At 42.4% G+C, this 20406-nt stretch overlaps 1 protein-coding gene across 1 annotated transcript in view; it reads right to left on the bottom strand.

The window, feature by feature from the left end:
• The window catches only part of GATB (glutamyl-tRNA amidotransferase subunit B), a 110215-nt gene that overhangs the window by 78492 nt on the left and 11317 nt on the right, over window positions 1–20406 (bottom strand). Inside the window, exons 3-5 of the mRNA XM_027866860.1 lie at window positions 7094–7207; window positions 2147–2345; window positions 1576–1698 (exon numbers count right to left, since the gene is read on the bottom strand). Of these exons, the coding sequence (XP_027722661.1) occupies window positions 1576–1698; window positions 2147–2345; window positions 7094–7207 (436 nt within the window). The remainder of the gene's footprint in view (window positions 1–1575; window positions 1699–2146; window positions 2346–7093; window positions 7208–20406) is intronic.

Below are 20406 nucleotides of genomic sequence, written 5' to 3' on the forward strand. Positions count from 1 at the left end.
AAACCTTTCTTTCAAAAGAAAGTCACCATTATGCTTAGTCATGCTGGTGAATCATCAACATGGCACAGTGGGAAGATGTCTCATCACTACCTAAATTCGCACACCGTGGGTGGGGCTTGGGCAAACTAGACACGCCAACTCTGCTTTTTTTTTTCCTGCTCCTTCAGAGATTGTTTTGTGTTGAAGGCTGGAGGAACAAAGCAGGCCACCTCCAGATAGGGAGGTGGGGGTCTGAGTACAGATCAAAGCATATTTTGTTTTGGATGTGGCTAATGTGGGAATCTGTTTTGCTTGATATGTATTTGTAAGAGGTTTTGGTCTTGCTTTCTCAGTAGGTAAGAGAGGGGGAGAATTCTGAAATGAAAATAAAATAAAATTGAATTTAGAAAAAAAGTAGTTATGAGGAAGTCAGGGCTTGGGATGGAGAGGTATAAGTAAGGAAAAGATCCACAAGGAAACTGAACTTGTGTATATTTAGATGACAGTCTATGATCTCTTTCTCTGAAACCTGTGAACACTCCAAATTTGGTGCTATTAATAACAATAACAACAATAAAAGCTGGCATCATTATATAAATGTTGCTGTTGTTCATCCTTCATTTTTGAGAAGGACTAATGACATCAAATATTATATAATGAATATCACTAATTATAAGTAAACATATAAGTAATAATAATTATAATGTGCTTAAAGGTTTGCAAAACACCTTTTAAAATATTACGTCATTTTATGCTTGCAGAAACCTTGGGAGTCAGGTACAATTATCACCTTCATTTTGCAGATGATAAAACTGAGGCAGGCAGAGGTTAAATGACTCCTCCAGGGTGCCACACTGATAGTGTCTGAAGTGATCTCAGAACTTGGGTCTTCCTGACTCTATGGTCAGCTCTCTCTCCACTGCACCACTTAACTGCTACACATTTTATTTTCCAGTGAATTCAAGGTTTGATCTAATTTTTAAAGCCACGTAAATGTCATGTCTCTTTTGGATTAATTAATTTCTGGTTTCAGTTGTACATGGATGGAAATTACATGAAAAAAGATGAGGCTGGTAAAATAAGAGATTTAGCTTACACTGATGCATCCCCAACACCAGCCAGACCTACCCAATGCCCTTAAGATACAACTTGCCAAACAAAGAATTATCTTTGATACTTCTTCGAAGAAGAGAAACTCTAATTTCTTCCAACATACTATTTCAGTAATATTTCCAACATTATGACACTGAAGGCCATTAGCAAATATCAACTCCATTTTACGTTGATAGAAACTTATATACAGAAGGTGAACATCTCACTTCACAAAATGGGGTCCTTCATGAAGCTGAGATAATTCTCATGATTCTTATTCACATGCCCCTCTCTCTTGCTCTCCGCTGTCTCTATTATTGTTACAGAAAAGGCAAGGCAATTCAAAAACACATACTGAAGACAACAAAAGATTATCAGAGGATATAAAAAGCATCTAAGATGGTTGTGACAGATGGAAAGCAAGGCCAAAAGGCAATGACAAAATTGGGGAGCAAAGAGGAAGGAGGTATGGAAGCACAGGAAAACACTTCTGCCTTCTCCTACCTGCCATATTTGCTTGGCTGGTTCCCAGGGCCCGAAGAATCAACTGAAGCTCTCTGACGGCTGTCGCTGCCTCAGCCCCACAGGACATATCGGGTTCCATGACAACCTCCATAAGGCCGACTCCTACCAAAAAGACATGGAATGAGTCCCAACTGGAGCTTTTCACTCTGACATATTAGGCTGCAATGTGATCAACAGATAAAAACATTTGGGTCTTACTTAAGAAAACTCTGGATTACTTAAGAGACGCTAAGTGGTACAGTGGATAGAGCTCTGGGCCTGGAGTCGGGAAGACCATAGTACAAATCTAACTTCAGATTACTAGCTGGATAACCCTCGGAGAGGTCTGGGCAACCTCTGGCTGCCTCAGTTTCCTCAAGTGTAAAATGGGGATAATAAAAGCTACTTCCCTTCCTTCCTCCCTCCCTTCTTTCAGAAAGAACCAGGGGCATGAGTTCTCTCTTCTCTTTTTTAATTTCTAAATTTGATCCTTACCCTCTAGAAATATCAGCACTTTAGTTTTTTCCTGAGGGACATGGAAGAAGAAGTCAAGAGAGAAGAATCAGCCTACCCGCCCGGTTCAGATCAATGAGCGTCTGGGACCTCGTGTCATCGTGAAGGCTCTTGCCACTGTCTTGCTCCAGCTGGATCTGCTTGATTCTCACTGTTTTGGTAGCTGATGGACTCCAATGGGCTCCCACGCTAAGGCTGTACGTCAAGCACCCGTTCACGGCGATGGGAAGCCTTTGTTGGGTGATCTGGTATCCAGCCTGCATGCAAGCATGGGTTGCAGTCACTAGCCCAACCCATCAAGTTGAAAAATGAAAAGCCTGGCATTTGCTTTGAATTTTTTAAAAAATTTTACAAAATGGTGGTACCATTTAATTTTTTTTAAAATGCCTACACCGCCCTCCTCCCCATCCCAACCCATTTTACACCGTATGTGCTCCAGTCTTTGCAAAGTCTGGTCTTCAACTTTCCCTTCTCCCAATTTCTCATTAGGAAGATTAAAACACAGTCACCCTCTGCCTCAAACAGCAAGTGACAATAAACAACGAGTAGCCCATTTCCCCTGCCAAAGTGCTGTTTTCAGGAATAACAATAATCCCACTGTCAGAGGACCCTAAGAGGAGGATTTATTGTTTCCATTTAGCTCATTAGCCTAAACTCTGCATCTTATTACTGGGCTCCTGACAGACCATCCTTATTAAACAGTGCCAGCTAAGCATTCTGGTCCCCTCATTCAACACTGTCAACAGCAGTCGCTACAACATTTAGCCTCATTTTGTTTTCGCTCTTTAAAGCTACCTGAGCATGGGAGGTGTCCTCCTGCCCCGGCTTCCCTTGCCAGAAAACGCTGTGACACGTAATAACAAAAATGCCAACTGATGTTGCAAAGGCTCCCTCCACTCCTCTTGTTTCAAGTGAAATGGATGAGTTGTTTTTGAACGCACAAATCAGCACAGGCTTCCAGTTAAGTAAGGGCGTGAGGAGTAAACTACTAGAGGCTGGAAGGATCAGTGAAAATAAGAGCGAGATGCAGTGGTACAACGATGACCTTCAAAGTGGAGGGTGAAAAGCTGTGTGAACAATCCACTTTGTAAGACTAAACCGTTCCAACATTTGGACCCAGTAATCACATTAATGTACGCACAACCCAGGGACATCAAAGAAAGAAACAAAGGCCTGATACAACAAAATGATCATAGCAACAATTTTTATGGTAGCAAAAAACTAGAAACAAAGTCAGGGCCCATCAATGGAGGAATGGTGGAAAACATTGTGGTTTATGAATGTAGTGGAAAACTATGGGAACTTGGAAAAGATGAACACGACTAGGATGTAAAAGTAAAGGTATAAATAAGAACTTAGGAAAAAAAAAAACCTCTCAAATATGCTGCCAAGAAATTTGATTACCTGAGCCGACTGAGGCCAGAGACAAAAAAAATCCATTATTAAGAAAACCTAACTTAGATTCTTTGGTATAAGGGAGAAGCTGTCTGGGAGAGGGGAAGATCAAGGTGATAGAAAAACAAAAGAGAACAACAAAAATCTATTTTTTTTTAAAAGGGAAAAAAGTTTTTAGCCAAATCGAGTATTGTTACTGTTTGTAGTTTTTAGAGAAAATTCAGATCATTCACCTCTTTCAAACTCTACATTTCAAAAGCTCTTGATGTCTTTCCTAATACCACATCTCCTTTACTAGAGTATCTGATGAAAAGGAGATCTTTCTCACCAACATCAAACTCTTGATGTGCACCCTTAATCCCACTCCATCCTGTCTACTCCAGCAAACAACCTCAACTATCATCCTTTCTAAGTTTCACTCTCCCTCCATCTTCTGCCTCCTTCCCTGCCATCTGCAAACATGATCAAATCTCTCCCATCCCTAAATCTCCTCATTGACCCCATCATCCTCAATAGCTATCATCCTTCATCAGTGAAAGGAGATGGGACTGGGGCTGGACCTGTGAATTCACTGGTGTAGTCAACTCCCAGGTGAATAAATTTTTTCCACCATCACATATTGGCACCTTCTCTGAAACTTAGAGGGAGTCTTAGAGAGTTGTCTATCACACTAATAAGCGAAGAGATCTGCCCAGTATGTGTCAAAGGAGGCAGCTAAGTAGTATAGGGAATTGTTAGGAAGACCTGAGTTCAAATTCTGCCTCAGACACTTACTAGCTGTGTGACCCTGAGCAAGCCACTTAACCTGTTTTCCTCAGTTTCCTCATCTGTAAAATGGGAATAATAATAGCACCGGCCTCCCAAGGTTGTTGTGAAGATCAAATGATTATAAATAATTATAAAGTGCTTATCACATTACCGAGTACATTGTAAGCACTATATAAATGTTAGCTAGCCTCATCATTATTATTTATTATATTATTGTTATGATGAAAGCCATTATTATTGTTGTTGCTATTACTGTGATCGTTATACACTCATCTTCCTGGCTTTGTGAGGATGACTTTCTACCCACTATACCAACAGTGCCTCTTTCTTAGTGAAACTCTTTGAAAAAGCTGTCTCTACATAATGCTTCTACTTCCTCTCTTGCCACTCTCTTTTAAACCCTCAGTGATCCATGACCTATGAGTAACTAAAATTGCTCTCTTCAAAGTTACCCTCTTAATCACCAAATCGAATCACCTTTTCCCAGTTCTCACTCTTATGGCCCTTCCTGTAGCTCATAACACTATAGACGCTTCTCCAGGTTTTCATGACGCCACGCTCTCCTGGTTCTCCTCCTACTTGTCTAACTGTTCCTCGGTCTCCTCTGTTACTTTGTGCCTCTTAACTATAGGTGCTTCTTTCCCTGGGATCTGTACTGGACCTTCTCCTCTTTTCTCTCTATACCTTTCACTTGGTGACCCGACCAGGTCCCATGTAATCAATGACCGTCTCAATGAAGATGAATCCTCGGTTGTGTATCTAGTGCCACTCTCCCTCCAAAACTAGTTTCACATCAACTACTCATTTTGATTTCAAAATATAGAGTAGGCAACTCAAACTCAACATGTTTCAAAGAGAAATCTTTCTTTATCCCCAAAGCTACTCCTCTTTGAAACTTCTCTATTTCTGCTGAGGGCTCCATCATCCTTCCAGTTAACCAGCTTAACAACACCGGTCACCTCCTGGACCCATCTCTCACTCACCCCATGTGTCCTATCAGTCACCATGTCTTACCATTTGTACCTACACCACATCTCTCAAATAGGTTTCCTTCTTTCCATTTAACACATCATTTTTCACCTGGACTAGTGCAAGAGCTTCTTAATTTGTCTCCTTTTCCCAAGTCTTTCTTTACACCAATGTACCCTTTTCTCAGCCACCAAAGCGTTCAGGTCTATGTCACTCTCCTACTCAGTCAATTCCATTCTCTTTCCTCTAGAATAGGCTCTCTATGGCCTCTAGGATCAAATGCAAACTCTTCTGCTTGGCATCTAAATCTCTTCATAATCTGCCCCCTTCCTACTTTCCCAGCCTTCTCATATACCAACTCCCTTGTACAAACTCTAGAGTTCAGCCAAACTAGCTATTCATCACACACAATGCCTTCTCTCATCTTGGTATCTCTTATTGTGTCTCCTAAAGGTGTCTTTATATGGGCTGTCCCCATGCCTGGAATACTCTTCCTCCTCCCCTCTGTCTCTCAGGATACCTGGTTTCCTTTAAGACTCAGTTCACATGCCACCTTGGCAACGCACTTTTTCTGACTCACCCAACCTGTAGTGACTTCCCCTCGTCTCCTCACCCTCTGCCCCCCTACCAAGGTTACCTTGCACAATCTATCTGGAATACATCTAAAAATGAGTGTGTGGTTTCCTACAAGCCTCTTCACGGCAGGAGCTGTTCCTTCTTTTCTATGTATTCCTATCACCTAATACAGCGAGCACTTAATAACCCCTTGCTGATTGACCGCTAATGGGTAGCAGAGTGGATTTTGTTGTCCTCGGGTTCTTGTTCACCCTCACAAGAAGTGAAAGAGCAAGATGTCTGACAGAAAAGGGAGAGAAGTGAATGGAGAATCTGGGCCTTGAATGTATGTTTTAAGGACAGGGGGGAAATGCCACCCATCAGAAAAGACCTCAATCCACAATTAAAGTTCAGTTTTACCTGATGAGATGAAATCATGCTCCAGAAATAGTTTAATCTACATCTGAAGAAAACCAAGCTTACTATTATGTGCTGAAACCAAATAACACTCAACATTTGGGAGATGTTTACTGTGTACCTACTATGCACAGAGCACTGTGACTGCTACAAAGTCTAGAGGACACAAGTCCAGTCCTAGCAGAGGTGACAATCTTGAAAGTGGTCAGCAGACTGAATACTCCAATATTTCAGTTTTGTTTGATTTCAGTAATATTAGAAATCTAATCCAGTTCAAACTGGCTCAGTAAGCTATTTTTATAAAACAGCTTTCACATTATATCTGTTGGCTTACATTTTTTGGGGGGCAGGGGGAGGGAGAGAATGGTGTGGAGCAATTGGTGTGGAGCTTAACGAGTTCAGGTTTCTGGTCCACAGTCGGATTCAGGCCCCTGCTTACCGTGTTGCAAATATCCATTTACTGGGCCACAGTAAGAGATCATAGAAACACTGCAGAGGGGAGACATCCCTATTACAGGATCTGTTCTTTAAAGGAGAGAAATAAGCTACCACCACGTTTACATGGCTATAAGTGTTTATTTGCTACAGGGTCAATGCAATGGGCACATGATGTACTCCTGTCCTATCAAGCAATTAGCACCAAATGCTGGGTCTGAAATGAATCTGAGAACATCGGCTTCTTTCTACTCCCCGTTCAATTACAAGAAAGGCACCAGAAGCATGAGGCCGAGCCAGGAGTCAGCAATCAGGGCAATCGCGTCCAATCTTGCCGAGCCTCAGGGTGCACGGGTCTGCACTGGGGCCCAGCGCAAGCCCCTGCTGGGATGGACAGCTCCCTCCTGTTGGGCTGCTCCATCTCCTACATGGCAGAGGGGGACGTGTGTCACACAGCATTACTTACGGGGAGATCTGCGTAGAAGTAGTGCTTTCTGTCAAATAAAGACTTCTTGTTTACAGTGCAGTTCAGAGCCAGGCCTGTCATCACAGCTGCCTTGACACATCTCCTGTTGAGAACCTATAGAAATAGGACACAGCTCTTCTCAGATCCTCCATCTGAACAAATGCTTCTCCCACACGCTGACATGTGTGGGGAACATTCAGTTTTGATGGGCTTTATCTCTGGCTCTCCGAGTGGGCAGCTCAGGTTCAGGAGCCAATTCTACTCAACTAGGAATTTGGAAAACTTTATTATTATTATTTTTTAAATGTGTTCAGTGGGTCTTGCTGTATACCAGAGCAGGGTGCTGAGTCACAGGCTGATTCATTTGCCAATACCCAAGCATCTTTTCCCATTATTCAGCTACCTTCTACCAAATGGAGGGAATTAAAAAAGAAAAGAAAATTCCCAGAAAGAGCTTAATGCAGTGGGTACTTCAAGGAGTAGCCAAGTTCAAAGATAACCTTAAGCCTGCCTCTGCCTGTCTGTCTCTTCCCCCCCTTTTCTGCCATAATATAGTACCGATCAAAAAAGAAGAAGAGACAATGGTAGCTCCTCAGCTAGCTGATCCAAGAAAGATTTCAAGCCAAACAAACAAGCTACTGACCAATTCAATTCAATGAACATTAATTAGGTTCTTAACATGTGCCAGGTACTAGGGGAGGTTTGGGGGGATTGCTTGTTTTTCTGTTTGAATCTTGTAGTCCATAAAAACACTGAATGTAAAAGAAGAGCAATATAGCTACTTGTCCCAATATAGCCGCTTCTCCTTAAAAGGAGAAAACAATTATAACAATAACCAACATTTACATAGTGCTTTAAAGTTTGCAAAGAACTCCACAGAGTTATGTCATTGGAAATAATGGAAAACTCTATTAATTCAGACACCATAAAATTTGGAATTAGTGATGACGCAACCTCGGCCTGGCCAAAGTTTATCTTTGTACAATCAATTAAGAGAGGGTCTGCTAAGCAAAAATAGTATAAGAATATTACAGAAGATTTATTTTAACCTACTTAAGAAAATAAACCATTCTTTTGGGATTTTAGCATACTGTTAGAATGAAAATAGATGCTACTAATTACAAATAATTGTTATTAATTCATTAAAGCAAGCCCTCTAGGACCTCTATTGGGACATACTTTATAATGTTTTTGAAGATAATAAAATTGCATTTTCTTTAGAAAATAGTATTCCAAGGCTGAGACTTTATACTAATTCAATTTAACCTTCCCTCTATTTGATCCAAGGATTCATTGTACTTGTATTTAGATTTTTGCAAACCAAGTACTAGTTTTAAAATGGAGGACTTCTCATTGAAAACCTGGCTAGTAATTCCTCCACTGCACAGAAAATAAAAGGCTAAGGAGGTACTTTTCAAAAAAGCATAAAAGGCAATTACTCTGTGAAACTAATGTTAGATACTGACAACTCTGATGATTAGAATACAGCATGCTAAACACTTTAATTTATGGAGAGATAGTAATTAAGATTTATTAAGTAAAGATATGGCAGTAAAACAGGCCTTTGTCTTACTGCTAACCGTAAATTTGTCTCAAAGCATGAACTCCCTCTGATTCACATTTGTAGTAAAATTACGATACATATAAAATTTCCTTCTGGTAAATCAAATTATTCCCCTACCCCCACTCCCCCACTCTCATACACCTCCCAGCTTTCCTTGAACCCTTTGCTCTTATCCGTAAGAGAAAGCAAAGATTGTTGAATTATAATAATAAAATAATCCAATGCCCCAATTTTAGCTGCTCAGATGAACTTGGAAGAGGCTCATTTTAAGTATAGCTTCCTTGGCCCAAAGGTATTATTAATCTTACTCATATACATATATACTTGAATACAACATTCCTTAAGTACACACAGAGAGAAAGTGACAGGTCTCTTTTCTCCTCTTTTTGAATTACATTTTAATTCAAATTCCCATTCCAAAGAGAAAAGAGCAAGGTCTAACTGCAGGTATGTACAACCCTAGAAAAGCCCACTGAAGGTATATGACATCATCTTCAAAGGTCTGCAAAGACCTCCACTAAGACTACAACTATTTTTTTTTTCAAACCAAAGGACTAGGAATTAAATGGTACATATTTCTAAATTTCAGAAATGGAGAAAGCATGGCATATTGCAGAAGACACTGAATCTGGAGTCGGGACAAGCTAGGATCAACTTTCACCTTTGACATTTGCCCCAGCATGATCACAGGCAAATCACTTAAGCTCTCTCAGTTTCTGTCCTAGTCTGTAAAGTTGGGGAAATAGTACCTATGTTCCTTACATCACAGTGTTGTTTTAAGTCTCTAATGAAATAATGTATTCAAAGTGCTTTATGAACCTTAAAGTGTTATTGTCACCATCACCCTTACATTCCAAATAACTAATTTAGATGGGTCTTTAATCAGACTTTCTGGGGAGCAAAAGAATTACAGGAAAGAGAATGGGTGTTAGTTCTAAATAGAAAGAGAGGCCCTAATTTGTCGAAACACAATAGATATTGAAATTATATATGATTTCAGTGTTACAATATTTTCCCTTTAGGTGGCAAGCACCACTTCTTGCAATGATTAGTGGGCTCTCTCCCAAGGATCAGACACCATATTTCTTAATGACTCAGGAAGCCTGGACTACTTTATTTTCTGTTCCTCAGTGAAACAAATTTTCCCTAGATAATGTTGTTGTCTGCTTTCCTTATTGGCTGGAGAAATCTCCAATAATCAGGTGGAAAAAACCAAGTCTAACAAGCAAAACAATTTATAAGCGCACTAAGTGGGCCAATTTTCGCCCCCACCCCACTGGGATACCTTATTTTGTCCCCGCACAACTTCTAATCTGTGCTGAAAGCTACCTTTAAAATTAAATGGAAAGTTTCTAGAGTAGAGATATATAAAAGGCATAGGGAGGAGGAGGAAAAAAGTAAATGAATACAAAAGAAAAACAAGGTTTATTTCAGATAAAATTCAGAAAGAAGCAGTCATTAATATAGATACAAATGGCCTGCTTGTCTCCTTTTGCCCTACTCCCGGTCACCATAAAGCACCGAGTCCACGAGTTTGTTTTTCTTACATACACTGACATCTGAGAAACCAGAACACAGAAACTGCCCTTTTAGATATGTTTGGAACAGTCAAATCATTATATGACCTGGTTTCAAATGCAGTACACTAGTTAGAATCTGCACCTGGCCAGATACAGATGGCCTGACAAACTGTGTCACGCTACGAAAATACGTACAGTGCTTAGACACACATTTATTTCATGTGTGAAAAGCTTCTCTCACTAACGACCTTGTAGAGTTCTTCATTTTGTTTATGGGGTAGATTGTTTGTTATTAAGTTGACAGCTTTGATTACCACTGAGAAGCTGGACTGAATAGGAGGCCAAGCACTTGTGGGCCGTACTTCTAGGGTCTGTCCATTAATGGCACAGCAGAAAGAGAACTGGGCTGGTAGTGAGAAGGCTCAACAGATTCTGGTTCATCCTCTGCCACTAAATAAGTGGGGCCCTTGGACAAACTGCTTCAACACTCTGGGTCTCAGTTTTCTCATCTGTAAAATTAGGGGACTGGACCGGGCGACCCCTAAAGTCGTTTCCAGCTCCAATGATTTATGCCTGAAGGGACAAACGTCAGCATAGAATGCTAGCTAGCAAAATGTCTGCTGTTGGCAGCGGTGATAGGATTTGGGGGTGGGGGGAGGGTTCAGGCAAAAGGAAATCCCAAAGAGTTCCACCATTCTAGTAAAAGTGCACTCATCTGCTTGGTGCTCTCACTCCCAGGAAGGTGTAGAAAAGTAACCCCTCAGAAGTAATAAACCATCAGGAGAGGGTTTTTTCAGAGAGGACAGCTGGCTATGATTATCCCTCCTTTTACGTATCCAATAGCAACTGAGGATTTTGCTGAAGGACCCATGAGAACCATGAAACCAATGAGGCAAGGTCAAGCTTATGCTCAGTGAAAACCTCCAATTCACCCCCATTTAGGCTTTTTTCCCCCCTCTAAGAGTAGCTAGTTCCTCTAACCGGAAGGCTATCTGGAACTTCCTTAAGTGAGAGCCCAAATAAGTAAATTCAGCTTTGAAAAACAAAAACAAAAAACTCAAATCTAGGAAATGTGCTGTATTATATAAGAAGACCGCTCCTGTTTAAACACATCTGCCGATTGACGTCATTTTGTTGACTTTTACTTTAAAATCAGCTATCTGCCTTAAACCCCATTTACAAAGCAGCTCCCTGGATTTGGAGATAGTTTAGGTCCAGTCAGGTGCCTCTACATGCAGAGTGAACTTATTCTAACCTGGAAACCGGAACAGGTGTTCTCCTGGGTTTGACTGTATCTATATTTAAGTACATCATTTAAAAAGGTGAAATCACAAGTGTGAAAAAGAAAACGGCTTCCCTCCAAAACCAAATTATTTTCCTTAATAGAAAAATAGGCATTTTTCTAGCTCAGAAGACCTTTGCGTCGCCCAAAAAGGGTTTTGCTTCCATTACTCCATCCATCCCGTAACCAAATGGTATCAAAACTGTTTTCCCTGCTTTGTGTTTCTTGAAGGACACCAATAATTTAAAACTGTAAACTAATTAATTGACAAATCTATTTGCTTAAGAGACAATTGGTGTCTCCATGCCTTCTGGGTTAGAACAGGAGTGTTTACTGAAGTTACTGCCTCTCTCTCAACTAGTGACCGCTCTGAGAGTATTTGTATTTGTCCTTTAATGGCTCAAAGTTCAGAACATGAGTATCATAATTAAAGAATTAAATCTTCCCCGCATGGAGGGTGATATGGAGGAGACTAAGCAATAAGGCAGTCAAGACAGCTGACAGTGATGAGCAAACAAAGGTTATGGGTAACTACAGGCATCTTAAATGTTTACAAGCAGCCATAAAGAAAGGATTCACTGTTATGTTTTGTTTGAAATGAACAGTTAACAAATGTTGCAGACAGGAACACAGTCTGGATCTTTAAGTTATGGACTGGGAATCAGACGATCTTCCCATCACTTGCTAAATGTGTCCCTGACTTTCCTGTGGCCTTGGGCAATTGAGTAAAGCCTTGAAGTCTCCTCTTCTGTAACCAGGGCTAAGGCCCCCAACCCTCCTCCTGAGGGTATTATGGATAACTGAGCCATGAACATGAAGTGTTACTGAAGAGTATGAGGGAAGGGAAAGGGAAAAGGGAAGGAGAAGGAAAGGGGAAACAGAAAGGGGAAGGGAAAAGGGAAGGGAAGAGGAGAGGGAAAGAGTGCTGGATCTGGAACCAAAGGCCCTAGATTCAAATTCCACCTCTGATACTTATTACCTATTTGTGAGACCTTGGGCCTATCACTTCCCTCTTTCGTAAAACGCAGCTAGGCTAGAACACCTCCAAGGGCCTTTTTGGCTTGAGTTCTGGGATCATATGGAACTGTTGTACTGTTATCTCCACAGGAAGCATTTTCTTTAGATAACTGAAGTATCTATGATTTTGCTGGTATGAGGCCACCCTCCACCTGTGCAGATCACATACACCCCCTCCACACTGGTGCCATGCTATACATATAATACTGATGGACTGTTATGGTCTAAAAAATTCACCACCTAGTGGCCAGTCCTCTGGTGATGAGCTCTTCTGTGCTTAGTGAGAATCAAAGGAAGCTTTATCCAGCATGAGACACTTGACCTATTCTTTTCCTTCCTCTAAAGTACAATTTCTGCCCTTGAGATGCCACTCCAGTCATTTGTGCCATCCTTTCTAGGTGATGAAGTGGGCCCTGAGGTCTAGGAAACAAAAAGCTCATCACCCAGGATGCTGTACCATGGGAGCGAGTGGGCGGGCATTGCTTTCCCAAGGTGCCAGCCCCATCTGGACCAAAATCACCACCCCTGAAAGTAAGAGCTCACCCGTGCTTGCGAGACTGTGATGTAGATGACAAAGCGCCTAGCCCAGGATGCCCAAGACTGTAAATAAGGAAGTGTGAGAGGCAGCGAAGAAGAAAAGAGCCTGAGGTATACCCCAAGGAGGTCAACCACAGAAAGGCCCCACGTGTTACAAAATATTCATAGCAGCACTTTCTGTAGTGGCAAAGAGTTGGGAACAAAGTGGGCAACTATCCACTGGGGAACAGCTGAACAGATTGGGGTACATGAATGTAATGGAACACTTGGGCCCCCTAAGAACAATGAATATGAGGAATTCAGAGATGAGGGAGAACCAGGAGAACAGTACCCACTATGTCATGTCCGTCTCTTTCGTGATCCCATTTGGGGTTTTCTTTACAAAGATATTGGAGTGGTTTGCCATTTCCTTCTCCAGCTCATTTCACAGAGGAGGAAACTGAGGCAAGCAGGGTGAAGTGACTTGCCCAGGGTCACACAGCTAGGAAGTGCCTGAGGCTGGAGTTGAACTCAGGAAGATGAGTCTTCCTGATTCCAGGCCCGGCGCTCTATCCACTGTGCCAGTTAGCTGCCCTCTACTCAATGACTACTATAATGTAAATAAAAAGAACATTTTGTGATCTTGATCAAGTTACCCAGCCTCTCTCGGCCGCAGTTTCCACACCTGTAAAATGAAGAGGTCGGAGTAGATGGCCTCTGAGGTCCTTCTGACTCCACATCTATGTTCCTACAATTGCAAGGCTCAGCCTTGGCCTCGGAGAACAGAGGAGAAAATGCCTCTCCCGGGCTGGATTGGGGAGCAGAACTCTGCATCTACTGGGGCCATGTTTGCAGCATCAGCTGGGTCTGCTTCACGATTTTTCTTTCTTACAAAAAGGTGATGATAAATGAAGGGTGGTAGACACACAGGTAGTGCGTCTAGAAACGACTGTGATATGAAAACAGAAGATGTCAATAAAAATTATTTTAAAATAAAAAAAGAATTAAAAAAAAACCACAGTAATTTGCCAAAGTAAAAAAATGTGATAGGAACAAAACAAAACAAAAAAAAAGGGACGCGTTTGAAAAAACAAAAAGAAAGCAGCTGAGGATCAGAGGACAAGAGAGCCAGAGCTAGAAAGGGCCTAAGGCCATTGAGCCCTCCATTTTACAGATGAGGAAACTGAGGCCCACAACTGGTGGTCTATAACTTGCCTGAGGCCACACGTTCAGAGAATGTTCGAGGCGGGATTTGAACCTAGGTCCTCTGACTCTATAGCCAGGGAGGTAGAAAACCCACTCCCCTGCTCATCTCATTGGTGGAAATCCACATGAAGATGGCTTCCAAGCAGAGGCAGCAGGGGACGGTGTGCAAGGCACATTCCCAGCCAGTGGCAGCACTGGCTCATGGAAGCTACATGTTAACATCCTGGGTGGCACTGGGGGCAGGCAGCAGAGGGTCAGTAAACACTTCTCCTCCCTGTGACCGCAGGATTCTGTAGTCCTTCCAAATCGCTTTTTGGTATACTGTGAAGGACAAAACATTCAAAGCATCTAGGTGTCCCCTCCATCAAGCACAGGAAACTGGAGGGGGAGCCCGGCCATCACCACCACTGTCCTAGGATGGAGGAGCTGCTGCAAGGCTGCTGCAGTTTTTAGTTCTGGCTCTGTCCAAGGGAAGAAAATGAATGGGAGCCAGCTGCATGATTTGATGCTGTATTTTTATTATAGGCACCTAGCATAAATCACCAGAACAAAGCCTGAGTCATTTGTATGAGCTCCTCGGATGCTAGAATTAAAAACAGCATCACCCTGCCCTGACAGGCGCTTCAAAAACCCATCTGCATATTTACATCCACAAAAGACAGGCTCCCCCTGACCATCAGTAGTCAGTCACCTTTGGGGATATGGTTACATCCCACTGTCTGCATGGTTCCCCTTCGGCTTTGCTACAGGTGTTTGGTGCAGTAGTAAAGAGAATTCATTTAAAACAGGTAAGGTCTCTACGGTGACACCATCTCTTCTAACAGTAGCTCACTGTTATTGCAGATGACATCTCACTCAAGTGTAAATTTGGGAGAAAGAAAACAGCATAAGGAGACAGAGAAATAATCTAAGAACAGACCTTCCCAAGTATAATGCTACACTTTCATATGCCACTGTGAGCCTCAAGGGAGATGACTGATGCCTGGGGAAAACCTATGACTGTGAAGGGAGCGCTCTCACTCCCAGGGAGCACGGCAGGCTCACAGGTGATATGTGGGGGAGAAGAGATACGGAGGGAGGGCACAAGCAGGTCTCTGGGCCCACAGGGCCTCAGGTCTTTGAAGGAAGATGGTGGGGAGTGAAGGAAGAGAAAATACTCAGTTTCTCCTTCCCTCTCTTGTCTACTAGATTTATCTGCTCTTTCCAGGCTTCTTTCCTTTTTTAAATTCTTTCAAAATGCTACAGATGGATCTGTGATTTCACTGATGTGAATATTCCCTCCAATAGTGCAGACTGCTATCCATTCCTGCCTGTTCATCCCGTGTGACTCTTGCCATATTCTCATGCATTCAGAGTAAGCCATCCAAAATGCTGAGGAGGGTCTTTCTGTTTTCCTGATACTGAAAAGGTACTAGTGGAGCAGGCCGATGAGTCGCACCTCAATTTTGTTACAGTACAGTATAGACTCATCTCCTTAAAATTTTTATAGTCTTATGTTTCTTTGATGGATGCGAGAACCAGCCTTGAAACCAGAAAGAACTGAGTTCAAGTGCCGCTACTGACACATATTGGCTGTGTGACCTTGGGCAAATCACTATCTTCTAGGTGTTGTCAAGGTAAGTCTCTGAGACAATGTTGCAGAGAAGATACTAAATTGTACTGGCACAGGGAGTTTCTTCACCCAGGAGTTTGCATCAGCGAAATGACAGATCTAGTCCCTATCCCTATTTACTTATAACACTTCTGCTGCCTAATTCTTCATTTGTGATGCTTCACACCCAACTCATCTCTACCAGGAACCTCTAGAATGCCCTTTGAGAGGTGACTCTCAATGTCAGTTCTTTCAAGATGGCAGGAGTCAGAGCCATACAATATCACTGGAAGTCTACTGGGGTTAAAAAGATGACTTGACATCTGTTGGGTGATAAGTTTGGAATTAATCAATGTCACCCTATAATTCAACAGAGTATCAAAGCATTATAACCAGAACACTTGATCACATGTCAACCCTTTTCCAAGGTGAAGCTTAGAGTCATTGACAGAACATTATAATTTATCTAAAGATCTTCTACTGTTTGATTCTGGGCCATTGCAAAGCAGTAGGCTATATTACCCTTAAAACCCAGGTAGATGAGTAGCCTTACTGGGAATCAATCTAGTCTAGCAAGCCAGAGGTGAAACTTAGGAAATGGGTAAAGGAAGGAATGACTAGAGAGAAGCAAGGTGCAGCTGAACCCAATGGCTTGTGGATGGATGGAAGAGGTCTAATATTTGATTGTACTTCTTTCTAAATGCTGGATGCTACCCGTTAGGAAGGACAGCAAATAAGCCAGATAGCATGCTCATTCTACATGAGGATCTGGAGATGATTCAAAGCCTGGAGTCTCAGAGGGGAAGGACAGAACTGTCTTCAACCATCTGAAGGGCTGTCACTGACAAGAGATATGCTTTGTTCTTCCTGGCCCCTGAGGGCAGAATTAGGAGCAATGAGCAGAAGTGGCCAAGAGGTAAATAATAACCTCAACATGAGGAAAAACTTCCTGAAAATTAGAGCTTCCCCAAAGGTGAATGGACTGCTCTGGGAGGGAGGGGGATCCCACCTCCATTGAGGTCTTCAGGCAAAAGCTGAATGACCACTTGCCACGTGTACTGTAGAAGGGAACATTCTGCAGGTCTAAGCTGGACTCAGTGGTCAACTCTGACACGACTTTACGGCTGGGCAGGCTGGACGCAAAGACTGTACGCTGAACAGGGATGAGGAAAAACAAAAGTAGGGTTTACATGTTTTAAGCTGCTAAGATTTATTTAGTAACGTTTCTGTTGGGTGATAAATTTAGGATTAATCTGTATCACCCTATAATTCAATAGGGTATCAAAGCATTACAACCGGAGCACTTGACAACATGTTATCCCATCTGATATCCTAGCTGCTAAATCAAATCCAAATACAGCCCTCTGTAGTGTGTGCTGGAAGCCGAAAGGAAACTGAGGCAATGCATGCTCTGTACAAGATTCCTCCAAATATTAACATCAGCAGCTGATTTCAATGATATATATCACATAACTTCATATAACACATATATCTTACGTAAGTTCATGCAGTGCTCTTTCCAAAGCCTTCCCTTCCAAGGCCCCATCAGCTGCATTTTTCCTGTGATGCCATTTAAAGAGACAAAATAAAGTAGAGAGAATTCTATTTTCTTTTACATGCAGCTGCAGATACAGAAGCATTTTAGTGCATGTACAGAAATAGCACCAAGACTATCCCCCCCACTGCTCCTGTTGCGGGCCTACGAATGAGAGGAGAAAATGAAGTGGAGACTTTTCTTGTTATTCTGGTTTTTTGTTATCAGAGCTACTAGTCCTAGGTTCACAACTATGACGTGCTACTTTCTCTATCTGAAGGGGATCAATTCTAGAGATTCCTATAAATAGATGATTCTGTTTGGCTCTTGCAGTATGGGTTAGGAGGGGAGAAAACTAAGACACATGGGTAGAAGTTACAGGGAGGCAGATTTTGGATCAACCTGAGGAATAACTTTCCTATCAATCACAGCCACCCAGTACTAGAATGGGCTGTCCCAGGTGGTTGTAAATAAACAACTGGTCCCATCATGGGTGGTTTTCAAAAGGAGACTGGGGACAGTAAGGTGGCACAATGGACAGAGCACCGGCCCTGGAGTCAGGAGGACCTGAGTTCAAATCCAAACTCAGACACACAACACTTACTAGCTATGTGATCCTGGGCAAGTCACTTAACCCCAACTGCTTCACGTAAAAAAAAAAAAATTAAATCAAAAGGAGACTGGATGACTACTTGTTGAGGCATCTGGAGAAGGGATTCATGTTTCAGGATAGGGATTAGCCTTTTAAGGTACCTTCAAACCCTGACATTTTAAGTTTGCAGAGAAATACTTGCAAAATACCGTTTCACAAATCTCTCATTGCAAAATACCGTTTCACAAATCTCTCTCCAATGTCTGGTCGACTCTCCTGATCACATCAAGGAAAAAACCATCCCACTTGGGTGTCAATCTTGAGATCCTTGCTGCTTCTGATGGTTTTCAGATATTTCTGTCTGATTTTCCAGTCAGAAACTTCTCATTCCCAAGGAGGGCTGCAGAGTTCCAATTTAAAAAGAAGGAAACAGCTAGGTGGTGCAGTGCACATTCAGGAAGACCTGAATTCAAATCCTGCCTCAAACACTTACTAGACAGATCTCAATTTCTCTGGGCCTGAGTTTATTCATCTATAAAATGAGTGGAGGAGGGGTTGCACTCGATGGTCTCGAACGTCCCATCCAGCTCTAAATCTGTGATCCTATATTCCTAAGAGAGCTGTGTCTTAGACTCCCAGGCATCTGTGGAGGGAGATAAAGGGAGATAAAGCTAGGATGGCACTGGGGGAGAAGGCCTACGAAGTGCTTTACTTCCACAGTCTTATTCAGATGTGGCAACAGCCCCGAGAGGTAGATACTACAGCAATTATTATCCCTATTAACAGAGGCAAGATCTGGGAGTCAGAGAGGAGACACACACCTCCTAACTGTCAGAGATCAGAGTCAGACTCCGGCATCTCCCGACTCCAAGTTCCCCTGTAGCTTCTCCCTTCATAATAAATAGACTGGAAGTATTCTGAGTCACTTGGTTGAGGCTTCCCGCCTAGTGACTGATATTACTATGATTCGAATCTAATTCCCACTAGTTTGAAGGATAGTGATGAACGCCGTATCAGTGGGTCCCAACATGGGGAAGTCAGTCTGTTTTCTCCTTGCAATGCTGGAACCTGGAGAGCTCCTAAGTCAGACTGATTACCACGCCCAGTGTTATCCTCTCAATCCCTCTGCCAGTACCTTGGATGAAGGTGCTAAGAGACTCTTTAAGTAGATGGGGAGAAGTAACATGTGAGAGGTTTGGAGCCCAGGCTGGATGAGAACTGGGGATAATTAAAAGCTTAGATAAGGGAAAATCAGGTTGGGGAGAGGCTGACTTCAACTCCACAAAAGAAAAACTTCCTGACAATCAGAAGTGGGAAGGGCAACTTCAGGAAGACAGTGGGGAGTCCGTCACCAGAGGGCTTCAAGGAGAGGTCAGAGAACCCCTCGTGAGGGGCAATGCTGAAGGGGGTGGTCACTGGCCTAAGTGACTCTGAGGTCATTCCTTATTCTAGGATTCCGTGGCTGGCACCCATCAGCTTAGCTCAGGGGAGGCAGTGACCACCTCCCAGGCAATGGCTCTAAGGAGGTAGTACTTTAAGTGACCTGGGGATGTCAGAAGAAGCCCAGGGAGGGGTCTGATAGGTCTTACCTGGGAGATGGTGAGAGGATCACATAAGCCACTAGCACATGCTTCCTAGGAATATTTAAGCCAGTAGTGAGACATTCAGTTAAAGATATTTTACAGGATTTGATGTAGGTAAACACTAACAAGAGAGGTTTAGGAGTAATAATAATAATAATAATGATGATGATAATAATAAATAGCAATTATATAGCACTTTAAGGTTTGCAAAGTGTAATGATGATGATAACTAACACTTACATAATGCTTACTATATGCCAGGCACTGTGCTCAGCGCTTTATGATTACAATCTCACTGGAATGGTCTTGGGAGGTAGATGCTATTATTATCCCAATTCTACAGATAAGGAAACAGAGTCAGACAGAGGTCAAGTGACATTCCTAGAGTCACACAGCTAGTAAGTATCTGAGTTAGGATTTGAACTCAGATGTTCCTGACTCCAGGCCCAGTGCTCTCTCCACTGTACCACCTATCTCAGAAAGGGAAAACAGGTTCTTTATATACACACACCAGAGACATACATGCACATTATAAAGGATCTCCTGAATCTTGCTTCCAGGGGGAAAAAGATAACAACTGGAGTCTCCTCTTATTCCAAAGAAAGTGACTCTGAAGGACAAATTAGGGTGATTATTGAGGCTAAAGGAAAACCTAGAGTAGACTATGCTTTCATGAGTTCTATGGGATAGGTTTCCAAAGCAAATCTCAGCAAGAGGAAATATTTTAAATGGAAAATTGGCCAAATAGCCAGTCCTAATCTGCATGTGAACAAGTAGAGAGAAGCCACATATACATGTCCGGTTCTATACCACGCCTACATGGATAAAGGCATAGCCATCCATCCATCCATCCATCCATCCATCCATCCATCCATCCATCCATCCATCCATCCATCCATCCATCCATC

This window comes from Vombatus ursinus, unplaced genomic scaffold, assembly GCF_900497805.2.
Source record: "Vombatus ursinus unplaced genomic scaffold, bare-nosed wombat genome assembly UNPS02014784.1, whole genome shotgun sequence".
In the NCBI taxonomy this organism is placed as follows: domain Eukaryota; kingdom Metazoa; phylum Chordata; class Mammalia; order Diprotodontia; family Vombatidae; genus Vombatus; species Vombatus ursinus.